Source organism: Callospermophilus lateralis, chromosome 1, assembly GCF_048772815.1.
Source record: "Callospermophilus lateralis isolate mCalLat2 chromosome 1, mCalLat2.hap1, whole genome shotgun sequence".
NCBI lineage: Eukaryota > Metazoa > Chordata > Mammalia > Rodentia > Sciuridae > Callospermophilus > Callospermophilus lateralis.
In genome coordinates, this window is record NC_135305.1 from 184,914,216 (window position 1) to 184,937,899 (window position 23,684).

At 37.8% G+C, this 23,684-nt stretch overlaps 1 protein-coding gene across 1 annotated transcript in view; it reads left to right on the top strand.

The window, feature by feature from the left end:
• Kcnh8 (potassium voltage-gated channel subfamily H member 8) overlaps nucleotides 1–23,684 on the top strand; it is a 347,812-nt gene that overhangs the window by 297,064 nt on the left and 27,064 nt on the right. Inside the window, exon 12 of the mRNA XM_076868474.1 lies at nucleotides 20,964–21,002. Within this exon, the coding sequence (XP_076724589.1) occupies nucleotides 20,964–21,002 (39 nt within the window). The remainder of the gene's footprint in view (nucleotides 1–20,963; nucleotides 21,003–23,684) is intronic.

Sequence of the window (23,684 nt, forward strand, 5' to 3'; positions counted from 1 at the left end):
AGGCACTGGGTCTCTTGATGCTGATAACACAAATTGTTCCTGGAGGACTCTCCTGCTAAGACTAGGAACCAGTAAGATCAGGAATGGGTTGACAGAGAAGTAAGAGCAGAAAAGAGATATAAGATCCTGTTAGGGAGAAATCGTGGGCAACCGGGAGCGACAGAAGAAGCAGGCTTGAAGCAGTCAGTGACAAGGTGTTTTGAAGCATGAGGCTGAAGTGACAAACTAGAGATAAGTCTTGAAAGAGCTGTGTGTCACATGTGCAGTTCGAACTTCATGGGATTTATTCTGAAAGCGATGAGAAGTTACTAAAGGATTCTTTCTCCTTTCTCAAAACCCTTTAGTAACTTCCTATCACTTTCAGAAAACAAAACAAAACAATACACACACACAAAATCTATATAAATACACATATATGGGATTTTTTTCACTCAATCTGTGTTTAGGAAGAATAACTTAGACCAAGTAAAGGTAAGAAGTAATGAGTTTTTTCACCAAGGTGACAGTGATGAAAAAATATAAGGAATTGTAAGATATATTAAGAAAGTAAAATTAACGGACTTGATAATGGACTTAATCTGAAAATGAGGGAAAGTACACGCCTACACAAAGTGAAATGAGATTGAGTGTGTGACGTAATAGTGATCATAAAGAGAAAAGGGAAGGAATAAAGCAAGTGTGTAGGGGGAGAGGGTGAATTCCATTTTGAACTTATTTATTAAGTTTTAAGTCCGTGAGCTGTTTGAGAGGAAGTTCTGCTCTCTGCATTTGACTATGCACATCAGAAGCCCCAAGAGGGAGATGTCAACAAAAAGTTCAGGAGTCATGGGTCACTCCTTTAATCTTCAAAATAAATAGTTACGTAGCATGTGTATGTATCCCAAACATGCTGTTTGGGTTTATGTGTTTCCTGTGATTTCAGATATCACGTATAGTTCTGTGGTGCTCCCTCTATGGAAATCACCATATGCTTCTAAGGTTGATTCATGATGTGGTGTATGGTTGCCACTGCTCACTTCCATTGCTACCTAATATTCTGTTGTTTGTGTAAATATACAACATCTTAGTTACTCATTTACCTGGTCAAAATTTAAATTGTTTATATTTTTGTCTTTGCCCATATTTAATGGGCTTAGATTTCATTTCCTGATATAAATGATTTATCTATATTCTTGATGATCACTTATCAGTTTTACACATTGAACATATCTTCTCTGAGCTGCAGTTTGCCTGTTCTTCTTGTTTACTGCGTCGTGATAAACAGATGATTTAATTTTAATGAGTTGATTTTGTAAATATTTTCCTTTAAAGCTTTCTTTATGTCTTATTTAAGAAGTGATTCCAGCCAGGTATGTAATCTCAGAGGCTCAGGAGGCTAAGTCAGGAGGATTGCGAGTTCAAAGCCCACCCCACCAATTTAGCAAGGCCCTGAGCAATTCAGTGAGAGGTTTCTAAATAAAATATTTAAAAGGGCTGGGGATAATGACTCATTGGTTAAGCACCTGGGTTCAATTCCTGGTACCAAAAAGAGGAAAGAAGAAATGGAGGAAGGGAGGGAGCGAGGGAGGGAGGGAAGGAGGGAGGGAGAGAGAGCAAGAAATTCCATAGCTTAAAGCCTTAAAAATGTTTGTACTTATTTCCTTCAAAATGTGTTAGAGTTTTGCCTTTCACCTTTGAATCTTTATCCATCTGCAATTATTTTTGGTTAACGGTATGAGGTAAAGAATCTTTGTTTCTTCCTCATGTAGTTAGCTAATTTTCCCAGCACCATTTACTAAATGATGCACCATTTTCCCCACTACTCTCCAGTGCCACCTCTGTTATATACTGAAAGCTCACACGTGTACATGTTTCTTGGATCTCTGTTTTGTCTCCTGTGGTTTGTGTCCAGTTTTGCACAAGCACACTTCATTTATTAGTTTAGATTTAGAACAGGCCTTACTTTCTAGGAACATAATGAGCTCCACCTAAAAGGGCACTTGATACTTGTTTGATAGTTCTTTGAAGCTATGATTCTGAATCCATTGATGATGTTGAGAAATCTTTTTATTAGTCTAATTGTTGTTCCTTTACGAGTGACCAGTCATCTTTTTTGGCTGCTCATAAAATCTTTTCTTTGGTGTTCCTCAATTTCACATAATGTGCCTAGGTGCTCCCTTTCTCTCTCACTCTGCCTTCTTTAGTGACTGGCGTGTCTGGTGTTACTTTGCCGGAGCACCATATACATCATGAGCCCCTTTGTGTATCTGGTAAAATCTGTGGACTTCTCTCCTGATGACATACCATATACCATAGATCACAGCACACCTTCAGGGGGCTCACTGACCTTATTATATACAGATGACAAGAAACTTAGATGAAGAACATACACATTAAAACAATTCTAATAGAACTGTAATTACTCTCCTCTTTCTTTTTACAGATTCATTTACAAGTAGATATGTGTGTGTGCTCACATACACACACAGGCACATACGCACAGGCACACACAGATAAATACGTTATCCAGAGACCTGCAAAGGATACAGAGGATAAGCATCATTAACACTGACCATTTCTGATTACTCACTCTATAATAGATGCTGTTTAGACATTATCTTGTGAAATCTTTACAGGAGTCCTGAGACTTGGATACCAACTGTACTGTATGCGCTTACCCCCTGTCAGGAGTAATTCAGCATCTAATGGAAGCATCAGCTTGCCCTCTGTAGCCCATGACAAGGGGTATGGACATGTATAGTGTGTGTGTGTGTGTGTGTGTGTGTGTGTGTGTGTGTGTGTGAAAGAGAGAGAGAGAGAGAGAGAGAGAGAGAGAGAGAGAGAGATGGTAGATGCTGAAACATATCTAGATGACCACAATAAATGAGAATAAATGTAATGATTCCCTCTGCCTCTGTTTTTAACGTTTTAACATCCTCTCTCCTCAAGACTACAAGAGTGATCTTTGTAAAATATAAATTGGATCATGTCATTCTGTTGCTTAAAATATTTCAATGAGCCAGGCATGGTGGGCCATACCTATAATACCAGCGGCTCTGGAGGCTGAGGCAGGAGGATTGCAAGATCAAAGCCAGCTTCAGCAATTTAGTAAAGCCCTATGCCACTTAGGGAGACCCTGTCTCAAAATAAAATATTAAAAAAGGGCTGGGGCATGTGACTTAGTGGTTAAACACCCTGGGTATATCTATATCAGTAGGTTAGTAGGTAGGTAGGTAAGTAGATAGATAGATAGATGTGTTTTTTAATGACTTTCCATGAGCTGATAATAAATCCAGACTTCTTACCATAACTTTTTTTTTTTTTTTTTTTGCTGGGGGGCAAGGGATACCAGGGATTGAATTCAAGGACACTCGACCACTGAGCCACATACCCAGCTCTAATTTTTTGAATTTTATAATTTGGAGACAGGGTGTCACTGCGTTGCTTAGTGTCCTCGCTTTTTGCTGAGGCTGGCTTTAAACTTGTGATCCTCTTGTCTCAGCCTCCAAACAGCTGGGATTAGAGATTTTACCCTAACTTTTAAAATTCTATGCCTTCTTACCTTGCCTGCTTTTCAAAACCATCTGATGAGAAAACAAAACAAAACAAACAAAACCGTCTGATGCCCTCTTGTATCTGTGTACTCTCCAACAAACTGGCTGCTTTCACTGCTCCTGTGTGGCGGGTTGCTGCCTGCCTCCCAGGCCTCAGGACTTCTGCATTTGCATTTCCTTCAGTCATGGTGCTTCTCAGGCCTTACCTGACCACTTGCTCTGGAGTTGGACCCTTCCAATTATCCTCCACCACATCACCTTGTTTGCCTTCTTCATGGCATTTAGCAGGATCTGAAAATATTTTAATTTGCATATTTTCTTGCTCCCAGTCAGCTTCTCCTAACAGAACATTCTATTTTATGAAAGCTTTGTTTTATTCTACCCTATTATCCCAGTACCTAGTTCAGAGTCTAGTGTAGAATCAATAATTAACATATATTTAATTGAATGAAAGTCAAAAAGTTTACTTTGGAACCTTATTTCTTTATGTGAAATCTTAAGAAATGAGGAAAGTCCTGAAGATAGCAGCCTAAATGACCAGTAAATAGAATCTAAAGTGAAAAGCTAAGAGAATTTAGAATTATATCCCTCAGATGTAACGAAGTCAAAGAGAGTGTCAATCAATAAGTAGCATTTGAAAGAACAAAAATTGAAAAAACAGCTAAATTGAATAACAGCTATTTTTCTCTTCCGTTAGGTTTAGGACAAGAGATTTTCAAAAGCCATATGAGCAATTTAAGCTGAATAGTAGAAAAAAAATAGCTTGCAATATGGGTAATAGAATTCCCCCAGGTGATTTGGTATAGTCAGTGGTTACATGGTTAAGATGAAGATGTGCCTTCAAACCTGACATACCCATTTTCTGTAGAAATAGATGAACTTTTACAACAAAAATACCCCCCAGAAAGTAAAGAAGCAGTACTATTTATCATTGAATCATTTTCAACTTATCACCTCACTTTTATTACCTACAGCACAAGACTACAAATTTGGGTGGGAAGGGGGAGTGGAGGTGAATTTAAATGTGGAAAATTCCAGGGTCTAGTAAATCAGTATATGTATGGTTATAAGATACCCCATCAGAGTATGGGGTGTAGATCTGTTGCCCTTAATGGTAAACTGACATTACATGTCTGTAATGTACATATAATGGAATCTAATGAAGTATTTCTCAAGTTCCTTAATCAGCATTAGCCTGAGTGGTATCTGAATGTATGTTTCTGCCTACATCCGGACCCCATGTCTGTAATACAAAAAGGAAAATCTTAAGTTTAATGTTTAAGTTTAATAAAAGGAATTCCTATCTCAAATGCAAATTTCATTGGAAAAAGCATCTAGATCCCATGAACTACTGAGCCTACTTGGACTGCTCTGCTCGGCCCTGGGCAATTTCTGTAAGTAAACTGGACTACATCTATGAGATTAAGCTCTGCGCTCACTCCTTCAGCTACAGACAAGACTGATGAGATCTTCCAAGTAAAATCTTTGATTTGCCAATATCTCTTGCAGCCTTTCTGACCATATTACAGTTTAATTCAAGAACATACTGAAGGGGAGCTTTCTCAAAGAAAAGACTGGGTTTAAATTTAGTCCCTATTTCAATCTGAAATGAAATTGGTCTGCTGGGAAGCAATTTTCTCAAAGATGATTTGCCAAATAGTAATAATTTTAAAAATCATATCTGACAGCCTGGATTCTTAGCTCTACAAGAGTAGCCTTTGTGTAGGTGTGCTTCTGCTAGCACAGTCTTGTGTAATAAGAGAACATAATTAATACTGCACCTTTCTGAGTAATTGTTCTGGGAAAAATTGCATGTCAAAGGGCTCACGTGTCATTTCGTTGTGTCAGATTTCCTTGTCATCTTGGGCCCAACAAGTGTTTTGTCTGTCAGTGGTCCCTTCTAAAATACTCTCCTTTAGGAAGCAATATATATATATATATATATATATATATATATATATATATATATATATATATATATATATATATAATTTAATATATATAAATATATATATATTTCTCTAAAATATTTTGTAGTAAACAATTTCTCCTACTTCATACTTTTATGGTGCTAAAGACAGTGTTGGATAGGAAAGCTCAGTGGGCGATGGCCTGGAAATTTTTCTTGGATCTCTGTATTTTTATGTTCTGAACCTTTCCTCCTACTACTTAATTCCAAAGTGATTGTGGCAAACGTAGTACCTGGAAGGAAGAGATCAGTTTCACTTAGCATCTCCTACTGCTGTGTTTATGTTCCTAATGGTCAGTAAATGCAGGCATCATTAGACACCCTGCACTCATTGACATCCTCCTACCTCTGAGTGCAGCACAGTGATCCTCAGTGCACCTTCTCTTCCTAGGGATGACCTGAGGTTTATTGCTTCATTCCTTCCATCACTATAGGTCTCATCTTCTTTTCCTTCTTAACAAAGATCTCAGTGAAGACTGACTCAACCGGCTCCACTGGCATTGAAATTCATGTTTCCTTCTTATTCTGAAGTCCTGTTTCGCCTGCCTAGGCCTGAACTTCAGAGAGATAAAGGCTTTATATTGCTAAAAGTTGTGGAACAAAGCAACATTACTCTTTCCCCTTCTCACTACAGACTGATTCTTTTTTAAATTCTATTTTAGGGTAGAGCTACTGGTGGGGGGCATTAGCCAAAAGGCTATCCTGGCAAGTTTTGGGGGCTATTCAGAATGAGGATATTGATGGTAGGCAATAGAAATCCAACTCAATACAGCATTGAGATGTGAGTGGGAAGGTGGATTTTAAGAATTCCAAGTATCCAATGGGATCAAATAACTCACACCCACCCACACACAACCACCATGGACTTCGGGAACTAAATCAGGTTCTCAAACTTTCTTTTTCTCTGCATATCTTCTCCATTCTTCTCTCCACTAGTAGACTCATCATCTTTCTTTCTTTATCCAAATGGCACAAAATGTCCACAGGCAGCAACTCTTCAATTTAGATGGACAGCAGATTAAACTGGACTCTTTATTGATTTTAAATTACTGTAGAAAAACTTCAAGAAGTTGAGCCTAAGTTTCCACCCAGGTTTCATTAATTATTGTGTGTGTGTGCATGTTTAGAGGGCGTCTAGGATGGAGGGAGATCACACTGTCCTAGCTTGGTGGTATCCATAGCAACCTGTGGGCTGAAGAGTTGAGAGTCAGGATCCAGAAAAGGGATGAGTGGGCAGAGGTGGTTGCGGGACAACGGAAGCAAAGCTAATGATTGCATGAATTGTGGATCTCCTCGGTGTAATCCCATCACAGTAGGTTCTCATACAATCTTTTCTCAGCAACATTTTCATAAAACCCCAATCCCATTTAAACATGTATTAAAAATAAAAGCATATAAAATAGAGAACACAGAAAAAGCTTTAAAACATCCTGTAATGACTCATATTTCATCACCCCAGGATTGTCTCCGGTGCAGCCTCTTATCAGTCGAAGAGAATGACACTATACCTGCAAAGAGACCAGCCCCATTTGGGTGGCATCTGAGTATTCCAATTTATGTTTGCAATTTAAACAGTGAGACCTTAGATTTTTAAACTCCTTGAGGGAATGAGGAGGTGAGTCAAGCTGGGAAAGACAGAGTTAAAAAGGGCCACCTGCCATCCCATAAACAAGATTAAAGAAAAAAAAAAAAAGTCTTTCTTTCTTTCCCTGGTTGTTTCCATCCAGCAGGGAACAGCAGATGTTCAGCCTGAAATAAGAAGTGTCAAATTTGCATATGCAGACACATGCCCACAAACAGGCCTGGCTCCACTTATCTGTACTCCCGTGAACATGAAAAACTACCTACTGCTTCATTTGCCAGGAATCCTCAGACCTGCCCCATGTGACTCAGAATGTGAGAGAGGGTTCTCCATTCCACATTGCATTCTGGATAGTGGTCTAGCTCTAGAAATGCAGTGGGTGCCCTCTCTGGATTTCTCTAGGCTAGGGTAATAGAGCTTCACCTCATGGCAAAGGCTCTGTGAAAAGATGACATTGATCCTGCTGAGATACAGTAGCTCCTCTGAGCCAGGCCACATGCTACGCAGTTTACAAACTTTAGCTTACTTTATTCTCACAATAACTTTGGAAATAATTTGCATACATTTATGTTCCAGATACAAAGATTAGTCAAGGATGGGAGAAGTTAAAAACTGGTCCAGAGTACTTCAGCCAATAAACAGGGAAATTTAGGAACTGGAATTTCAGTTCCAAGCTACCTGACTCCAAAGCCCAGTTGAAACTTAGGGTAGATTTAATCCATTAACACAAAGTTACAAGTTCTTGTTCAATTTCTTAATCTTATTAGCAGAGTATGCCAGCTCTATAGTAGGCTAATGGAGTGGTCTTAGGAAGCATTTTCACAGAAAAAGAAGTATCACAAGCCAAATACATACATAAACGAACCACAGCACTCTGATAATTCATCAAGCTGTATGCTTTTGATTTGTGTGCTTTTTTTTCTGTATGCTATACTTCAATAAGAAAGATTTTTTTTAAATGAATTATAAAAATTCAACCTAGTTACAAGAACTCAGTTGTAGACATATAGGTTTTTTGAGAGCAATGACTATATTTTATTCATCTTTGCAATTCTGTTCCTATGTACTCTATGAACACTTACTGGAAATTAAGTTTCCATGTCTGCAGAATTATAGAGCGTTAGAACTGGAAGTGGCCTTAGAAACTATACAACAAAATGGGTTTTCTTTGGATCATAGGTGGCATAAGCCCGACTCAAACTGACTTAAAGAGAGGGGAAAATAAAATGTATTCACTCACAAAATTAAAAAATCCAGTCATTGGTTAGGTGTATCACCTATGTGGGTTATGTACAGTAAACTAGGACTTTCTTGTTTGGACTATCTCTCCCATGGACCATACTAAGCCTGTGTTTCCAATAAGACTCATCAAAAGATCAAAGTGAATTTCATGAGGTTTTATTTTCTCTTGTCAACTAAACATTTATTAGCATATCTGCTGACAATAGAGAGGAAAGGATGGCAATATTCATTAAGTATGCATTATGAGCAAGGCACTTTATTTACATTACCTCATTTAATTTAGTTTTTAATCCTTGCATCATCCCTGGGAGTTTGGATTATGTTTTCATTTGACAGATAAGGGAACTGGGTGTCTAAGTGATGCACAGCTGAAATCATGGAAACAGCACAAGGATCAAGCGGTCTATAACCAAGTTGAACTGTGATCTTCTGAATGCAAGCCTCATGCATTTGTCCACCGACCAATCTGCCACAAACCAGAGAGCAAGGGACTGGTCCCCTTCAGGCATGCTTAAAGAAAACAGAGTTTATACCGATTTTCCAGAATGACATTCATTCTAATTTTTTTTAACCTTAATTCTATTATTTGTCATATCTCATCAAAAAGCCAATAGAACTAAATATTTCAGGAAACATCTCTCATTTTAAAAAAGAACAAGCAAGTCACTAAAATTACTACACTTTGGCCATTTGACTTATTCTCTCCTCTAGTGTTTGTGTTATTTGCTCATAAATCCATCCATCTATTAAATAACCCTGTGACCATGAACCAGCTCTGGGAGAATCTCTTCCCATTCAAGTATGTGCTTTTAAGTCTGCTATATACATCATTGCTCTTCATCCTTCCCTTGCTCCATTTTAAAAAATTGATGAAATCCTCACTCAACAGTCATTTCATTTCAAATGTACAAAATAGTATTTCAATTTCTTTTTAGCCTCAGCTTCATCATTATGAAAGTTTAAATTTTTTATTAATAGAAATAAATAAAAAGTTTTTGGACTATAAGCATATTATATTTGCCAAAAAAAAAATAACACATTCTCAGTACTTCCCGTATACACCCACATACACAAACTCACACACGCACACACACACACACACACACACACACACAATTTATGCAGAGGGGTGAAGAGCATAAAGGAACAAAACAATGTTTTTAATTTAGAATTTTGTTCAATTTGCATATATATCACCTCTCCAAATATTAGGACACTTTTAAAAGTATGATTCCATTTTACTTTTTTTTTTTTTTTTTTTAAGAATTTGATCTCCTTGGACTTGTTAGAATAATCCGAAATGCTTTATTGCAGTAATTATTTCACTGTTTGGGACTATGCACATCTAATAATGTGTCACAGGTCATCCTAGATTGTGTAGGATGTTTCTTCAGTTAACCCTCTAATCCCAAACCCAGACTCAAGTGCTATAGCATAGAGTCCGTGGGTATGATTAAAGCTGTTGTAAGTGACACCAGCTAAGTTAGTGGGAATTAAATTAAAATTAAAAAACAAGTTATAAAATCCCAGGATAACCATCTTTAATAGTGCATTTCCCATGAAATTCCCCCCAAAGGGTGTAGACGGCAGAGAGGATGACATATGGCGGAGACAGTCTGCTTACAGTGTAGCACAGACTGTGCTCAGCAGGCAGATCTTGAGGCCTCCAGTTTGATCAGATCTATTTACTTACCATAGAAATCCAGCATTCTGGGACACCAAAAGAGCGGCAGCTTTGAGTGGAAGAAACAGCAGCCAGATAGTCAGCAGTATGAAGCAAACTAGATGCCAAGTTAGGGAGGAAAGCTGAAGTACCTCGAAATTGTGAATCAGGAGGCCACATGTGGTGGTGACAACTCTATAAGGGTGGAGGGACTAGGAAGATGCATTTCTGTCAAATGTATTAGGATTTAAAAGATTTGGGTTCCATGTCATTGAGGAAAATGATTAAGGAAAATTCCGAGATGAACATCTGCAGGATGCTAAGCTTTTGGCAATGTGGTAATCCCACTTTTTTGGGATTCTACTGTTAAGATTAGGGTCTCTAAAAGAAGAGCATATGGGGACTGATCTATGTCACTGCATTTTGCCAGTATTCACAGAGTCCCAAATCTGATGAGTGCTAATGAAGCATATTTGTATTCCAGATATTACAGTTGACATTTTTTCTTTAAAGCCATTAGTCACACTTCCATGTTGATAATACAAAAAAATGTCAGCCCCTTTTATGGAGGAAACCCAAACAGGATTCTGTTAAAAAGAGCAATGAATGAGAACCCATAAACTGTAAGTCTTAGACTCCATACACACACAACTAGGGCCAGAATTATTTGCCCAAAGAGTCTAATGTTGCAGGTTTGCTGCAATCCTCAAGGAAATAACTGAACAAGCACAGTTTGGACCAACAAATTGGAAGTCTAAGAGCAGAAATTTGTTTGCACAAATTTGTATAAACAGGGAAGAATCCTCCTTCCAACAGAGTCACTGGTTCATATTTTGTTAACATGGAAATAGCCTTAAACTTTGGAGAGAAAAGCTTCCTCTGAAGAGAAGTATACATCTACATTCCATGTGTACAGCTAAAATAATAAGTCCATTGTATGAACCTATAAGGGTCTGAATTAGGTATTTCTGTATAATTCAAGAATGACACCATTGTAAAAAGTTTTGCCCATTCACAATGGATGCATCCTGTTTATTTTTCACAGTTTCATGAATAGGTACTCCTTGGTAGGTGTAATTGTGATTTTGCCCAAACTTGGAAATGGAGACTTTGTAATCTGACTGCCATGTGATAACTCTAAAAGTTTGTCCACATGGTACAGTTGCAGGAAAAGGGTCATTTCTTCACCCTTCATTCCCATACATTCTCCCCTGAATTCTTCACTGTTTTAAAAGACTAAGGAAATGTCTATCCTAGAATGAAAATTCAAAAACAAAATATTAATTTACATAACAAACACAGAAAATATACACTGCTATGTAAAGTGGAGAATGATTTCTCCACTTCCCATAGGAAAAAAAATGCTTGGAGTAGAAATGTTTGGGGAAGGAGACCCAGAGGGGAAAACTGAAAAAGTATCAGATGTATGTTATTTATGTCATAATTTTTGTTCTCAGGGAACCCCACTGCGGGAGCAAAAATACCAAAATAGACATTCTCCTACCTAAATTTCATTGTTTTTGCAGTACCATTGTGAATTCCCACAAAGACTTACCTTTAATCAATGTATAGGCGTTAACATCTTCCTTGTGACGTACCAAATATCAACTTCGAGTACAATAGAACTCTAATATAAGAAGCTTTGCCTTGGCAGAATTCCTTCCTTACCTGGAAATTTTTGAATATTTGGTTAAAGTAATAATGTTGTGATAAGCAATATTCCTCAAGTTTTAAAGACTTCCTCAAATGGAAACTGTATATATCTAGTCATATAGAGGATGCCTGAGACTTTCCCCACTGACCCCTGCCCATTCCATTGTGGTCTTTTATCAGGCCTCTTATTTTTTGTGGCTGAGTAGCTAGTGTACAGAGCACTATCATACAAATAAGAAAAGTAGCACATTCCAGTTTGCCGGTTCAAACATTGTCTTCGACATATAGGGCTGCTTAATTTTTCTGTTGGAGTGGATAATTAACAATGGGCTTCCTAGGCAGCAGATTAGGCATTTCGAATTAACTTTGAAAGTGCCATCTGGAGTTGGGATGCACAAACTTCTCACACCAAACTGAGCATATTTCTTAACCAACCTGATTTGGAACCAAAATGCTCTGTGGGTATCCTGAAAATCGTATGAAACCAGCTATTGTGTTCCTTACAAACACACAATAGCTGGCTTTACAGACCAACCAGGGGCCATTGTACCTTAATCAGAAGCAGGTCACTTGGGGGCATGGGATTCAGCTCAATATAATGAGTATAAACATTGTCACTTTCAGCACAGATTACCCTCTGAACTCCCAAATTATTGATCTGGGAAATAGCTTCTGAAGCTTGAAATTTTTAAAATTCTGAGAGAGTTCTAGTTAGTTTTCTACACATTATAATGTATATTTTTCTCCTCTTCCTTTCTAGAATGATATGAAACAAATGTTAACAAATACCTCCCCCCCAAAAAATCATCCTGCATTTTCCAAGCTTTTAAATAAATAGCAAGGAAGGGTTTGGGTTTTTCTTTCAATCCTAAAACCTTGTATTTTATGCACTTGAATTCAGAGATAATTGTGCTTGAGTTAATGTGTGCCTATTGTCAATGTCTTATTTATCTGTACCTATGGATGGTTTGAAAATATCTTACTTTATTTAAGATGAAGAAGCGTTGAGGAGAAAAATAGAATACCAAGCCATTCTTTATATTATGTATTACACCAAGTGTTATGCAAACACAAGTATATTTTTGTGGCATGAGATGACAATCTTTTTACCAGAAAAGTAATTTGGATAAAAATGGTGATGAAGAAGAATACGGCCCATTTGTTAAGGAATTCTACATATATATTAGTTTCAAGTTTTTGGATAAATCCATCTGTATAAATGTTAAAGTCCCATTCCCCACACTAATCCCTTTCAGAGAAAACTTGTTTTGTTTATTATCAATATATCCATAAAATGTAATTAACATTTATCAACATGAATTATTTTCCATGCCAGACTCTGGGCCAACTACTTAACAAATGTAACAATATGAGGAATTTTTTTTTCCACCATAAATTTTATGTGGATAATGAAGTTGAAGTGATAAGAGGCTTATGCTCACATCAGATTCCAAATGCTTTCTATCTGGAGAAACAAGAGACCTGAAAGGCAGATCAGCATCCATCAGTCACTTCTGGAAGGAATGTTGACATTATGACCAGAGAGAAGCAGCAAACAGAAGAACCTAGAGAGTTTCTAAGAGAAAAATGAGACACACCATTGTTATTCCTAATGGGAGAAAAACAGTGAGGGGAGGGGTAAGTCTCACTTGTGAGTTATCAGATGCTGATAACTGATATCAGAAGTTGATCTCCTTGAGAGGATCCTGAAAAACACACATGAAAACTTAGAAAAAAGTTGTTTGTGTTTTCTGTTCTGCATTTCTATTAATGTGACTCAGTGCCAGATACAGCCAACTAGGTCTCCAAGATTTGTTCAGTTTACATCTCATTTAATCATGAAAGCAGCTCTGGTTCTTATCATTTTTAAGAGGTGGAAATGAAGGCTCACAGAATGTCAGTTGGCAATGACTGTGAGATGGGGTGCTACCACGGCAAAATAAGAAGTGCTGCGTCACCCTGGGCTGGGCTTGCACCCGGTATGCCTGGCCCGTTCTCTGTGTTCTGAGCTGCCAGTTGGATGCTCCCTCACATGCTGAAGTATAATATTAGAGAAGCAGCTGAGGCAAGCATATGAAGCAGGGTTTATTTTAAAAGGAGTAACATAGACTTCTCCCAGGAGGGAGAAGGGGGCCATAGCGGGTGTCCTGTTATCGCAAGAAGCAAGGGTGTTTTGCCTTTTTATATGTACTAGGCTTTCTTTGTTCTCTTGCTCTCTTCCCCTTATCTTTCTCCTTCCCCGCATACCCTTCCTGCAAGGGTATGTGACTAAGCCCAGGAAATGCTCAGTGGGATGGCCAAAAGGTGAAAAGCAGGTGGACTGGGGCAGGGTCAGATGGAGCAGCCCAGGACACATTAATTAACAGTTTTATAACCCCCTGTAGGGAGGGGCAGTTCCTGGGACAGGTTACCTTAGCAGTAGGTTGGAGCAGGGGCAGGTTCTTGATAAGTGTGGAGGAAGGGCTCTGAAGGAATTAACATTCCAATCCCCCAACCTCTGGATCTGACCCTTGCCTATCTTCCTGTCTTAATTCTGGCTCCACCAGGGCAATTCTGAGGTCTCCCTGTGGCAGAACCACAAAATAGAAACAGTCTAGGCCCCAATCACCTCTTGGAGGAGAATTTTTTAGCATATATCAAACTTCAAATGACTGAGAAATAAAGGTTTTTTTTGCATTAAACCACTGAGACTTAAAGCATCATTGTTACCTCAGCATTACCTACATGTTCTCCAAGTCTACACAGCTAATAAACTGACAGGACAGGGAAAATTCTAACTCTTAACTACTAAGCCATCCTACCTCCAAAATGGTGCCCATCCCCCAGCACACGTTTCACCATAACACAGTGATGATGAGCTCATGGTGCTTCATACAGTGTGGGCTCAGTAGCTGACTCTCAAGCTCGAGTAATCAATAAAGCCCTAAATTCAGGGCTTAATTACTTGGCTCATGTTTTCTGCATCAGAAGAGATAGTATTTACCTAGAGAAAGAGAATTCTTCTCTAAGTTTTAATAGTTTGTCTTGACCTGAAGGCTCAGGATGAAGTTGGGAGGTGTCAAAATCATCAGTTCTTTCATTAAAATCTCATTTCTCTTTCTAAGTTATACAACAGGCTAAGAAACTCTGTTACGCATTTAGGTTTCAGATCAGCCTCAAAAGTCTCTTCTTCCAAGTAGCTGGTGGTGAAATACCACACTTGTTTAACTGAAAATTAATACTCTCCTATTCAGACCTGTTCTTTCTCCAGAAGTTTCCATTTCTCATCTGCCACCTGCCACCTGGGTCAGAGATGAAAATGAGTACTATTTGCTACTCGCCTCTATTATATGACAATTATTTATGGTTTTGTAACAGGACATTTTAACCATGTGAGTTATAGGATTATTTGTGAGTATGCTTCATTCATATTATCTTTATCCCAAACAACTACGAGTACTGGTTATGCTGACATCCAAGGGATAAGATAAAATATGGAATGATCTCTTTTTCTGAATGAGGATGCATGTTCCTTTAGTCTGCTTTGTGACTTAATCCATGTGTCATTATTAATGAAGCAGAAAAATTAATGAATCAATTAGAAAGAAGAACCTTGTAATACACGTTGTTTCCCAGTTGATCATTCAGCTGTAGATAACAATCCTGCCAGACCACTTTAGTGTTTTATGAGATTTCAGAATTGAAAGACATTTATAGATTCATACAATAACTTATAAATTTTGACCTATGTACCAAGTAAGCTGGAGATGGATTCTTACCTTCCTTGGGCTCCTGGCCCATTAACATACAGTTTAGAATTCACAGGTCCATGCTGGAACCTCCTTTAAGATTTGCTTCCTTCCTTCTTCATAATAGTTAAATTTGTGGCTCAGCCTCTTGAAAGGAACTTGAAAGTAAGGAAAGATTACTGATAATGCCTCACCACTACTGAAAAGCCACTCAAGTAGCTTCTAAAGGTGAAGCATTAGCATTTCATGAAGGACTGAGCCCCATATTGGTGTACCATCTGTCAGAATTCAGGGACATTTCATGGATAAAGGAAATAGAGGAAACCAAAGAGCTGTCTTCCCCACTAAAATAATTGGGCTAATTACAGGGAAATTGACTATTGAGGAATGTAAGAACTTTAGGAAAAATAAATTTAATGGCCAAGGTTAGGTATAAGCCTATGAAAACTCTTAAATATTTTGTACTCCCAAAAGATTCCCACCACCCAACATGCAGGTCCTGTATGTACACGTGCACACACACACACACACACACATACCAGCTTTACACATAACTGTAGCCATATAGTATGTATTCAGTGAACAACGATGGATCACTTGGTACAAACATTTTCAAAAGCTCCCAGATTCCAAAAATAACCAGGCATGGAACTGGGATTGTTCTCTGATCCAAAATATCAAGAGTGAAAATAAACTAACCAACTTGCGTGCCATGAGCACAAACTCTGAGCTGGCCTGGTGAAACTCAGATGCCTGTGAGGTGGGTCAAGAAACTGCACAAGAACCATGAAACTCACACAAAAGAGATGAATTGTGGAGAGGAAAATAGATCGATATGCACAGTTTTAAAAAAAAAATCTCTTTTATTCTCTATTCTCTCACAAAAGTTAAAGACTTCTCATTTTCATAAAAACTATCTCTGAGGTTCATATAGCAAGTTTTTGGAGCATTTCCACCATTAAAAAAAAAAAAAGGCATTTTCTTTCTATTCTAGAGATAGTAAAACAATAGCAACCAATCTTCTCATTTTCTTTGTGGCCAGAGAGGAATACGACATATTAGCACAGGTAGACAGAGGGACAGTTAATTTTAAAAAGTGCCTGAAGTAAATTTTTTAAAAAGTCTTATGGAGGGCTGGGGTTGTGGCTCAGTGGCAGAGCACTTGCCTCCCATATGTAAGGCAATGGATTCAATCCTCAGCACCACATAAAGACCAATAAGACAAAATAAAGTTATTGTGTCCATCTACAACTAAAAACATATTTTAAAAAACTCTTATAGAAACGTCTTCATTCAGTAAAATAAGGACAACATTAGAGGATTTTATGGCACTTTATATCTGAAATTACATTAATGGGTTTAGTATGTTTGATTTCCAATTGCAATTCAAGTTCCATAGTTTTTCAAACTCTTCACAGTTGGAAAAATAAGAAGGTTTTGTGAATTTGTTTTGCTTTTTTGTTGCAGACAGTATGAATACAAGATAATATTTTTCCTCTGATTTTGCTTGTTAATTTAATAGTTATTTTCAATTCCCACTGGACTCATAGAGTAATAAAGCAATTTAGGTGATCAGGATGGGGAAAGGGAGAGAAGAAAAAAAAGCTATTGTGGAAACTTCCTAAACCAACTTACCATGGCTGAGAATGTATTTATTTCCCAATTTATAAGGTTAGAAAGCCTTACCCTCTGTTCATGATAACCTTGCACCATCTTGACAAGGGCTCAATTCTAGAGTTCCTAAACCTTCTCTGTGTTTCTCAAAACTGTTGTAATGACTCTATCCCTTAGCTACTTTTTATTTCCCCAGACTGTATAACTCTAGGCTTTAAAAAAAATCCTTATTAGACATAACAAAAAGTCCTTCCTATTGTCTAAAAAGCATAAAACTTTCATGTAAGAAGGATTTCAATTGAATTAATTCAAAATTTAACAGGATTGTCCTCCCCAAAACTTTCAAAACTTTCCAGCCCTCTGAAACAAGAAAATGGGGTCACAGGTATCCCACTCCTCAGTGTTTAGCCTAAAGAATAAAAGTCATCACACAATAGTGATACATGCATACCCAAGTTTATAACAGCACAATCCACAATAGCCAAACTATGGAACAAGGCTAGGTGTCTGTCAATGGAAGAATAGATAAAGAAAATGCGGCATACACACAAAGAAAAATGAAATTATGCCATTTGCAGGAAATTGGATGGAACTTAAGACCATCATGTGAAGCAAAATAAGCTAAGCACTAGAAAGTCAAAGATTTTATGTTTTCTCTCATACGAAGAAGCTAGAGAGGAAAAAGGAAAAGAAAGGTGAGGGAGATCAGTAGAGTAGAGAAGAGGAAAGGAACCAGGGGGAGGGAAGAAAGGAGAGAAAGGAGAAATACCTAAGAATGATATTGGCCATATTTAGATTGTTGTATTGTGTGCATGAATGAATGTATAACATTGAATCCCATTATAATGCACCAATAAAAATATAGAAAAAGAAAACGGGGTCAGTAAACATTTTACATCCAAAGATTTGCTGATATATTTTTTTCCTGTAGAAAGAATGTCTATAACGCTTCAGATTTTCATATATCTGTGCCCCACAAAAGGTTAAGGCATTGCTACTATCATGGATTTGGGGGATCTGCTTTATGGCCATGGTCAAACTCTGTGGCAGTTAAATGTCACAGTACAGTAGGCATTTAGCTCAAATAACAGCATTAACTACTGGAGGATATGCCTGAGAAAACTTGGGGTTCTGTGTAGGGTGTGGGAGTCAGTTGAATTCCAGTAGAAGTTCTACTACTAACTTGGTGGCTGAAGTTTGCAAATCACCTCCTCTCTCTGGGCTGCAGATTACACATCTCAAAAGTTACGGAGTTGCACTAAATCCGTGGTTTCACACCTGACCAGTGATCCCTTGTAAAACTCGGGATCACTGGGCCCCAGCCACCAACAATTGACTCACTTGGAGTGAGCACACTGGAATTTGACAATTATTTATTTATTTATCCATTTATTTACTTATTTTTGTACTGGAGATCAAGTCCAGGGATACTTTACTACTAAGCTATATCCTTAGCCTTTTTGCTTTTTATTTTGAGGCAGACTCATGCTAAATTGCCCAGCTAGCCTCAAACTCTCAACTCTCCTAAGCAGCTAGGATTACAGGCATGATCCACCATGCCTGGCTTAGAATCTGGACTTTTTCAAGAAAGCTTCTCTAGACATTCTGTTATCTCCTATGCGTGGAAACTATCGTGGCAGACACTCTAGGGTTACATCTAGCTTTAAATTTTTGAATTTCCATTAAACTAATATTTGCTATTAATATTAGCTACTAATACTAATATTTCAAAACTAATATTTTGAAAATCTGGATCATCATGAATGGTTATTAGAATGAACATATCATGGTACCCTTTTAAAAACATAAGTGATTGTTAACCACATGAAAAATATTTATTTAGAGAATCTATCATAGCACAAGGAAATTACTGTCACATATATAACGTATATATAGCACATATATTGTGTGTATGTGTGTATGCATGTATGAACTATACTTGATTCTGCTTGATTCTTGACCATCAGTGAGTTTGGTAAAAGATGAGAGAGAGTGACCTCAGGTCATTGAAGCAACAAAAAGCAAGAGGAATAAAAGTATATTGCAGGCCAGTCACTTTAAAATACATGATTGCATTCAATCCTTGTAACAGACAACCTGTGTTCATTTTCTTTCTCCTAGTCTTATAACCATGAGCAATTCATTTAAATCTGTCTAGGCCTTTTGTTTCCTCTTCAGCAAAATGGAAATTAAAAACACCTATCTCATAGAATTGCAGTGAGAATTGATGGACATAATGCCCGGGAAACACTTTATCAGGGTGCTTATCACATGATGAATACTTAAATAATTAATAGGTAATAGAATGATAAATAACTGTGATGTTGGCTGTGAGAGCTTACCACTCAATGTTTGCTCTGTGGCCAGAAGCATCAGTATTACCTGGCAGCTCACCAGAAATTGATCATTTTGGACCCTACCCCAGACACCTACATCAGAAGCTGCATTTCACAAGATCCCTGTGTGATTCATGTGCACATATATATTTGAGTAGCACGGAGACAGTAAAACAACTTGAGACCCAGTGACTTGACAGAATGTATACCACTACTAAGCCAGGGTACTGAGAGCACACCCAAATCAGAAAATCCTAAGGTCACCATCTCTCTCATCCTCTATGGGCTTCTATGACCAGGCAGTGTTCAGACTTCCTAAATCCACTGTGATGTTTTTTCTCTAGTCTAAGCAGTAACTGAAATGCTTTGTGAAACACATTTTCATGTCTACCACAGTAACAAGAGCATCATAATTTTGTTTAATTTTTCACATTTTTAATTATTCAGCTGTTTTATTTGTCACCATTTAGGGAATTATTACAAAACTTATGTCTAAAATGCTTCTGATTAATGCACACTTAGGCAGCTAAACAGATGTAGAATGGGTTGACTGCTTTGATAAAATTAAACATTGATGAAACATATATTTGCACAGCAATAATGATGACGGCATTTGTATAAATAATAACAGATCTATTACCCTAATCATCTAGGAGAAAAAAATGATGAGACAGTGACAGAATTACCAAATATGTCTGGCTTACTAAGCGGATCATTTTCAAGTGCATTTTTTTGCATGTGAATAAAATTATGATAATTTATAGCATCTACAACCACATTAAAATGAAAGTAGTATAATTAGGCAAAAAAATATCATGTGGATGATACCAGAAGCATATTTTCAGGACATGTTAAATTTCCAGAGATTCTGTATACATAATGGAAGGTATGGGTTTTTACATACAGCCTTCCCCAGTACCAAAGTTTAATTTTATAAAAGATGTGTCCCAAGATCAAAGTTTTAAGTATTCTAAAATACTTATTAATATTTAATTTTTCCTCACACATTTTAGCGTCTCTGAAATTGAAAAGTGTTCGTCTTCCAATCGATGACATGTCACAATTGCTGGGCAACATTTATTTTTTTCGTTCTTGCAACCAAGGGGATCTTAGATTCAATTAAATAGGGGATTAGGATGCCTAGTAAACTTAATCCTCATCCACAAGGTACATCATAGCAAAGGAAACAGATGGGGGCAGGAGGAGATATCATCCTCCCACCAGAATTCAAGCAAGAGGGGGAGGTAGGTAAATGGGAAGTAATGAGATTAAATAAGAAAAGAATCCACAATATGAAAAGAACTTAGCATAAGAATAGGAAAGGGGAATGGGAAATGAAAACTAAAGGAGTGGAAAAGAAGGATGAGATGGACAGTGTATCCTGTGGTAGACATTCAGCTTGACATTCTTTTTTTCATTATGCACACTGGTCAGTCCAGGTCCTAGAGAGTGGGGTGGGAGACATGTTTTCAGCACTTTGGGGAAGGTATTTTCTCCTCCTTAGCCTACATGAATAACTACACAGCCAACCACACACATAAACTCCCTGAAGATTCCACTCTCCTCTATCTCCTACCTTTTATCCACCCAAAACCACCAGGAGAGGCTGAAGTGATTGTTAAAACTTGTGTTTGTTCTTTCAGGTGATATCAAGATTATCGAACAAATCCACAGTCTCACAGGTATGGCTTTTGCTAAAGAGCGCAATATTTATCTAAAATTGGGAGGATGTCAGACATATCTTCCTTTCCCTTCAGGGTTTTATACATTTACTTTTTACTTTCCCTAATCTACTTCCCAATAAGAGATGTGGTAACTGACTTTTTTGAGAAGAAAGTGTAAAGAGGTATTTAAACTCATCTCTCTGTGGAAATGATTTATACTGTTATGAAGTTGTTTATTATCAACATCTAACAGGAATAACAAATATTGAGGTATTGATTTTTATAAGCACTTTCCTTTCATTTAAAATTGGCAGTCAAGTTCTCCTTGTAAGTATTTATAATATTAAAAATCTGGTTCAGAAATGGTCTGGAAATAGGATATATATATATTCGAACTCTTAAGATAGTCCCAATTTTAAATACCCTCCACTTGCATAGAAAACTTTTGAAACAGTAATTTGTATGATTTATTAGCTAGACGTTCATTACCAATAACCTTAGGATAGTGTTTTTGTCAGATTTTTCACCACTGTGACCAAAAGACCTGACAAGAATAATTTTAAGGAGGAAAAGTTTATTTGGGGACTCACAGTTTCAGAGGTCTTAGTCCATAAATAATTGGCTCCATTCCTTGGGACCCAAGGTGAGGCAGAGCATCATGGCAGAAGGGTGTGGTAGAGGAGAGCAGGTCAGGACACATCCTTAAAAAAACAAAGAGGGATTGACTCTTCAGAAACAAAATATATACCCCTAAGCCATGCCCCCCAGTGACCTATCTTCTCAAACCACACCCTACCTGCCTTTAGTTGTCACTCAGTTCATCACTACTAGGGGATTAACTCACTGATTAAGTTAAGATTCTTAGAACGCAACCATGTCACCTCTAAACCTTCTTGCATTGTCTCACACATGAGCTTTTGAGGGGACGTCTTATATCTAAACCATAACAGACTGGAAGTCTACAGATAGCAACTTTTCTTGCTTTGTGTCTTCCTTGAAGCAGAAACCAATAACTTCAATACACACACATGCAAACACACACACACACACACACACATACACACAACACACAAATAGATCTAATTACACATTTATTTTAGTCAGTTTTGTTCACTGTGTCCAATATACCCAATAAGAACAACTTAGAAGGAGGAAAAGTTTATTTTGCTTCCCAGAAGTTCAACTTATGGTTGGCTGACCCCATTGCTCTAGGCCCAAGGTAAGGAAGAGTATTGTAGCAGAAGGGCTTGGTGGAAGAAAACTGCTTAGTTCATGACACCAAGAAGCACAGAGAGCTCTGCTCACCATGGACAAAATATAAACCCCAAAGACACACCCCCTGTGACCTACTTCCCTCAGTCACACCCTACCTGCCTGGAGTTACCACCCATTAATTCACTAACATTAGTAATCTACTGATGAGGTTACAGATCTCATATTTTAATTATTTTACCTGTGAACATTCTCCATTGTCTCACACATGATCTTTCAGGGGACACTTTATCTACAAACAATAACATTCTGCCCTTGGCCTTTGAATAGCCCAAAAGCTCATGCCCATCTCACAATGAAAAATATATTCAGTCCATTTTCAAGATTTACCATAGTCTTAAAGAGTTCCATCATTGCCCAAAAATTCAGGTACAAAATATCATCTGAGACTCAAGGCAGACTCCTGACTGTGAGCCCCTATAAAGATCAAAAGCAAGTTACATATATATAATAATAATGGCACAGAGTAAACATTTTCATTCCAAAAGGGATAAATAGGGGCATGGAAATAAGGGATGAAACCAAAGGAAAACCAGAATTCAGCTGGGCAGATAAGTCCTATAGCTCCACATCCAGCATCTGAGGCACATTACATCATGATTGTTCCCTCTAAAAGGCTTGGGTAGCTCTGCCCTGTGACCTTGCTGATTGTAGCCCATATGGCCTCTTTCTTGGATTATTTTCTGCAGATTTCCTCTGCAGATGTTCTAAATCTCTGGCATCTCTCAATCATGGGAGTCTCCACCACAGCTTTGACTTCCTTCTCACATCTTCATGTATTGCCCTCTCAGGGGCTGCCTACAGGGATTCTGACCCTGATGCACTTTGTCTGGCCTCCCAAGTCCTCTTTTGAAATCTTGGTAAAAGCTTCCATGAAGCCCCAACTCCAAAATCCTGCATTCCTGTAGAACCAGCACCATAGAAATGACACAAAGTATCTGCTGCCATATCAAGCAGTAACAAGCCTCCTATAGCTGCAGCAACCTGGGCAGCTGAGCACAGTGAAATAACATTGTAGGCCCCCTATATAAGCAGGGTGCTCCCATGATCTATTCTCAAAGGAATTTCACTCTTACAGTTTTGAACCTGTTATGGATATGGTTTTACCAATTCCTGAGATACCCTCAAGCCATCTTTTCTATTGTGTCTTTGTAAAGTACTTTTGTGACTACAATCTCTTTAACAACCATACCACTTTTGGCCCCAGTTTGACACACACTTTTCTGGCCAAATTGAAAGTTTAAAAAATCTTTCCTTTCTGTTTTCTGTTTCTGATTATGAACATAAACTCAGCTAAAAACCTGCCAGCAATATGCCACTATGTAAATGATGTGCTGCCTCAAAATGTCCCCCACCAAATTAATTTGTCCATCACCTTTAAATTCAGCCTCACAGAAATATCTCAGGATCTTGGCAAAATGTAGACAA